Raw genomic sequence first — 6,000 nt, forward strand, 5'->3', positions numbered from 1 at the left:
AAAATTTACTAATTCTTTTTACTTGAATAATAGTTTGTTTTCAAGGATTATTCAAAATAAACAATTAAAATTGGAATTTTACTAATTCTTTTTGTTTGATTAATAATTTGTTTTCAAGTATTATTCAAAATAAACAATTAAATTGAAAATTTACTATTTTTTTTTGTTTGATTAATAGTTTGGAAAAATTAAATTAAAAATTTACTATTTTTTTCTGTTTGATTAATAGTTTGTTTTCCAGGATTATTCAAATTTAATAAATTTAATAATGAAATTTAAAGTCATTATAACAAAAATTTTATATTATTATTTTAGTAAAGAAAAAATAATTATTTTTCTCCATCACTTTAAATAAATTTAATTAAAATAATATATTATTGATATCCATTTAATTTTTATAATAATCCAATTAAAGTCCATAGTTACCATTCAATAGCGCTCCCGCCGAGCAACTCTCTTGTGATAGCGCGACCTAGATCGATTCATACTGCGCACCTCTGCGCTCTGAGGCTTGGCTCCTGCCATGGCCCCCCCGGACCAGCCCCCGGAGGACTCCGATTCTCAAAGAATTTTTTCGGAAATGATCAAATATCTCCCTCAACAGAAACCCAAGCCAGCAACTTCGAAATTCGTTAAAAAGCTTGACATCCTCCAGGAAGTGATGCTGCCTCCAACCATCCCTCACATGGCAGCGATCTCACTTGCAGAAAAAGGTCTTATAGGTCAGTTCACAGGCCTCTGGCCTTCGCCAAGAACAGTTCAGAAATGGGTCGAACGAAATTGGTCGGACAAGATCTCAGGGAAGAATCAATCAGATTTTGCAGAAGAGGGTATTACACATTCCACTTCGAAACCAAAGCAGACAAGGACCTGAGCTTCAGAAACGGACCATACTTCATAGATTCCAGGGGTCTCTACCTCAACAAATGGACCCCCGGACTTTGATCCGGAAATGGATATCCCCAATGTTGTGCCAGTCTGGGTCCTCTCCCTCATCTCTCTCTCCATCTGCCTCTCCACTGCTGGGAAATGAGTCGGTGCGAGCAATAGGGAACGATGTTGGCAAATACATCGATCGTAGCGAGCCCAAGGACAACATGCAAGCCTGTGCCAGGATTTGTGTTGAGGGTGGATCTCGGACGAGGATTGTCGGAAGCAATAAAGTTAAAAGTGGATGACTGGAGTCATATACAGCAGCTGGACTACGAGCAGATTCCGTTCAAATGCAAGGTATGTCACGAATATGGGCATTTCGCTAACAGATGTACTAAAATTGTAAATGCAGAAACTGAAGAACAAGAAGGGCACTGGGAACCTGTAAAAAAAAAGAAACCAGCCCCCCCCCCATTAAACCATCCATGGGTTCTAGCAATCCTGGGCCTTCTGATCATCAACCCCTCTCCCCGCCCTCCAATCCATCTAAACCGCTCCCTCCTGATCCTCCCCATCCCTCCTCTTCCAACCCTTTTTTAATCCTTTCCATAGACTCTGGCCCTGATATTCCTTCTTCTGAACCACCCCCTTCTTTCCAACTTCAGACCACCTCTTCTCAGTCTCCCTTAGAGCCCCTGTCCTCAAGGATCACCAGAAGTTCTTCTAAAGAACATGGGGTTCCCAATGATTCGCTCAAAAAAACAGGACCTGGCAGGAAATCTGCTAAACAACATAGGGACGAGAATGCACAAGAGGACATAGCATTGGGAACGCAAACTCCAATAAAATCCTTTATCCATGGACTTCAAGTGAAAGAGACAAGTGGTAAAGATCAAGAGAGGCGGGCACCTCTCCGCACGCCCAATGCACCATGTTGAAAATCCTTTCATGGAACAGCAGGGGCTTAGGGCACCCCTCTAAAACTGCTGCCCTCAGAGACCTGATCTACATTGAGAAACCTGATATAATGCTGATACAGGAAACAAAACAAAATCAGCATGAAATGCAAAAAATTATAGACCAGCAGAAGAGATTCTCGGGAAGCATTAGTGAATCTAGAGGAGCCTCAGGAGGCATCGTTACCATTTGGGACAACAGCAAATGGACTTGTACTGCAGCAAATTCTCAGCAGAACTGGATAAGAACTACTCTCGACAACAATACAGGCAGCCAAACATTGATTCTTTACAATGTTTACATCCCAAATCACTACAAAGATAAAGAAACTTGCTGGGAAGACTTGAAAAACAACATTGATGGGGAAAGCAGCTCAAATATCATAATTGTAGGCGACCTCAACTTAATACTGCATGCAAATGAAAAAAGGGGAGGCACCTTTACTGCAGATCCATTTAGAGAGCGCCTGGAGGCCATAATCCAGGACAATGATTTAGTGGATATCATTCCCAAAAACCGGAGGTACACATGGAGCAATCGCAGAATCGGCAGTGGCAACATAATGGAAAGGTTAGACAGATTTTTAATCAATATATCACTTCTCTCAAATTTCTTTGTAGGATATTCCACTATTCTCAGCACATATGCATCTGATCATTACCCAATCACTTTAACTTTGGAAAACCATTGCCCCCTTGGACCCATTCCATTCAAATTCAACCCACTTTGGAATCAGATACCTGAGGCCAGAGAAATTGTACAGGAAACGTGGACCCAGCATGTGGAAGGATCGCCAAATTTCATTTGGGAAACGAAATTAAAAAGAACCAAGAAAGCTTTAAAAGACTGGGCCAAAGAGAGGTACCGAGAACCAGAGGAAAGCAAAAAGAGAGTTAAAAATAAACTAGAAGAAGTGCAGGGAAGAAATGAAGAGCATGGGTTATCACATCAAAGCAAAGAGCAAGAAAATGAACTATACGAGTAGCTGAGCAGAATAAATAGGGAAGAAGAAACCAAATGGCGCATAAAATCCAGACATTTATGGCTACAGGAGGGAGATAAAAACACTGCTTATTTTCACAAACAGGCCACAGCTCGTAAGATCAGAAATAATGTAAATACAATCCTGGACAGTGAAGGAAATCGACACAGTACCCAAGAGGCTATAAAGAAGGTAGCTACTAGACCTTATAAGGATCTGCTAACTGAGGATAAAGGAATAGAAGATTACTCTGACTTGCTACAGTATATTGCCCAAAGGAGTCACAAAGGAAATGAACGATAGCATCAGCAAAGAAATTGAAGAAGAAGAAATCAAAAGAGAAATTTGGTCTCTACATGCAGATAAAGCCCCAGGACCCGATGGTTTCCCCATTTGTTTCTACAGGGAATACTGGAATGTGCTCAAAAAAGACCTATCTAAGATGATTCGATGGACTCAAAGAAAAAGGAAGATTGGAGGATTCACCAATTCTACATTCTTAGCCCTCATTCCCAAAGAAAATCGACCCTCTTCGTTCTCCATATTCAGACCCATATCCCTCTGCAACTCTTCATACAAAATGCTCACCAAAATTCTAGCCACTAGACTAAAATCCCTTCTCCCCACCTTGATATCTGAAAATCAAGGAGGCTTCCTGCCAAACAGGCATATTATTGACTCTATCCTTCTTGTACAAGAAGCCATTCACTCAAGTCTATCCAGAAAAGAAAAAGGATTTGTCTTAAAACTTGATTTAGCGAATGCCTTCGATAGAGTAAGGCACTCCTTATTTGTTGTCCTTTCAAAGATGGGCTTCGACTCTTCCTTCATTAATCTCATTGCAGCCTGCATATCCGGGCCCTGGATATCCCCCTTGATCAATGGCAGATCAAGTGAAGCTTTCCAATCCTCCCGGGGTTTAAAACAAGGATGTCCCCTTTCCCCCTATCTTTTCATTCTTATGGTAGAATCTTTCAGTCAAGCACTGGACCACAACAGGAGAGTTGGACTCATAACTGGCATCAATTATGGGAATGGAGCTAAAAATATTAACCACTCTCAGTTCGCTGATGATACTCTGTTAATAGGAGGTGCCTCCACCACAATTGCAAAAAGGTTCAAGAAAATTCTTGATTAGTTTATGGACTATTCGGGAGGGCTGGTAAATCAGCTTAAAAGCTGTATCTATGGATGGAATACGAAAAACCAAACTATGCACAACATTGCTAACATATTCGAAGTTCCCTGCAAATTGGATTGGACTCATTTTTCATACTTGGGCATGCTAGTTAGCCTGGGGCCTTTGAAAACTGATACATGGAATGGGATCATAGACAAAGTAAAGAGGAAAGTGCAGCAATGGGGAACAATATGGCTCAATCCTGCGGGCAGACTCATCCTTCTTAAGTCAGGTATCACCTCCTTACCTCTCTATCGCTTCTCCTTATATCAAGCACCTGCCATCTTTCATCATAAATTGGAAGTTGCCCTTCTCCAATTCCTATGGAAAGGGGGGAAGAACGATAAAAGCAAGTTCAGTCTAGTCAATTGGAAGCAAGTTATACAAACCCAAGAAAGAGGAGGCCTTGGCATAAGAGCACCTAAGGTCTTGAATTTGGCCTTTGGTGCGAAAATTATTTGGAGGCTAATAACAGGGACCTCAGCGTGGTGGAAAAAAGTATTGGAGGTTAAATACTTAAGCTATCCCAGGCAGCAGCTCCTCGAATCCAATATCCCCAATAGAGATTCTAAAAAAATCTGGAAGTTATGTAAGCAGTCTCTTCCTATGATGATCCAGAATATATCAAAAGTCCCAGGAGGAGGAGATAGCATCAACTTTGGGGTTGACAAAATATTGGGATGCCAGCCGCTAAATACTCACAACGAAGCCAAGCCAGTCATCAAGTTTCTCAATGAGAAAGGCATTTACAAACTAGCCCAAATCTCCAGCTGGGATCCTCACTCCCATGCCTGGATAGGATGGACTTTCCCTGAAATTCCAAATGTATTAGAGCCCAGCTTCCGCTGCCTAAAGGCCCTCCTCCACAACAAAGCCCCTGTTAAAGAAAACGAAGCAGACGGATTTCGATGAGACTTTTCTGGTACCGAATACACAATCAAAGCAGGCTACCAACAAATTTGCAGCAACATCTTCCAATTTAATATATGGCCACATTGGAAACTAGCTTGGAGAGCAGAAGCTCTTCCAAAAATAAAATTCTTCATATGGCTCCTGCTGCGAGGAAAAATTTTAACAACTGAAAACCTAAAAAGAAGGGGTATCAATGGACCCTCCAGATGCCCCAACTGTTGCCAAGCTGAAGAGAAGATGTATCATTTATTCATAGAATGTCCATATGCTGCCAATTGCTGGAGACAGATGTCCTTCATTGGAGCCATCGCTTGGGAACCTCAGAATACCATAGCAGAGACAATACACAAGTGGAAGAAAAGTTGTCCCTGGAAAGAAAAAAGAAGTCACTTGGTGAAAAGAGTATGGAATGCTCTTCCTTTCACCCTGTTGTGGCGAATTTGGCTCGCCAGGAACAAAAAAAAATTCCAAGACAAGAGTACAAATGTTCGAACTACATTCAGCAAAGCCAAAACTCTAGCTTTGGAAACTATCTCCATCAACACCAAAAGCAAAATAGATGTTACTCAGTACAGTGTTGAGGAACGAGATATAATTAGTTACATCTTGAACAGACAGTGCAAAGTATCAGAAGACAATAGGAAATAAGTTCATCATAAAGAAGAAATAAGGTCTTGGAAACTCAGGCTAAAAGAACAGGACTTTGCTGAATGGATCCAAAAGAGCAACAGCTACTCCCTGTTTTTTGATGGGGCTTCCAAATCGAATCTTGGGACAGCTGGAGCAGGGGGACTGATCACAAATCCCAAAGGGGAGTGCATCCTTTATTATGAGTGGAGTCTTGGGGAGATCTCGAACAAAAGAGCCGAAGCTCTGGCTCTGTTCCAAGGTCTAACCCAGTTAGGCAAAATGGGAATAAAAAAAGCTCAGGTATTCGGAGACTCCTCCATCGTAATCCGACTAATGGTGCAGCAGCAAAATTCCCCCAACACTGTGCTCCAACAGATTAATAAACGAAATCATATCCTGCACCATATGATGGAAGACATCAAATATTTCCAAATCCTCATAAATCTCAATAAAAAGGCGGATGCGC

The 6,000-nt window shown here is 41.3% G+C and overlaps 1 protein-coding gene across 1 annotated transcript; it reads left to right on the forward strand.

Annotated features, from left to right (window-relative positions):
• The first annotated feature begins 1,804 nt into the window (after window positions 1-1,804).
• Window positions 1,805-2,815, forward strand: LOC149233460 (uncharacterized). The gene has a single exon (XM_089382200.1). It carries the CDS (start codon window positions 1,805-1,807, stop codon window positions 2,813-2,815), a length of 1,011 nt encoding a protein of 336 aa, XP_089238326.1.
• The last annotated feature ends 3,185 nt before the right edge of the window (window positions 2,816-6,000 follow it).

This window comes from Pinus tabuliformis, chromosome J (assembly GCF_031772625.1).
Source record: "Pinus tabuliformis cultivar Carrire ecotype Pingquan chromosome J, CPIR1, whole genome shotgun sequence".
Lineage (NCBI taxonomy): Eukaryota > Viridiplantae > Streptophyta > Pinopsida > Pinales > Pinaceae > Pinus > Pinus tabuliformis.

Coding starts and splice junctions, on each gene's coding strand:
- LOC149233460 (XM_089382200.1), top strand. CDS start 1,805: ATGTTGAAAATCCTTTCATGGAACAGCAGGGGCTTAGGGCACCCCTCT.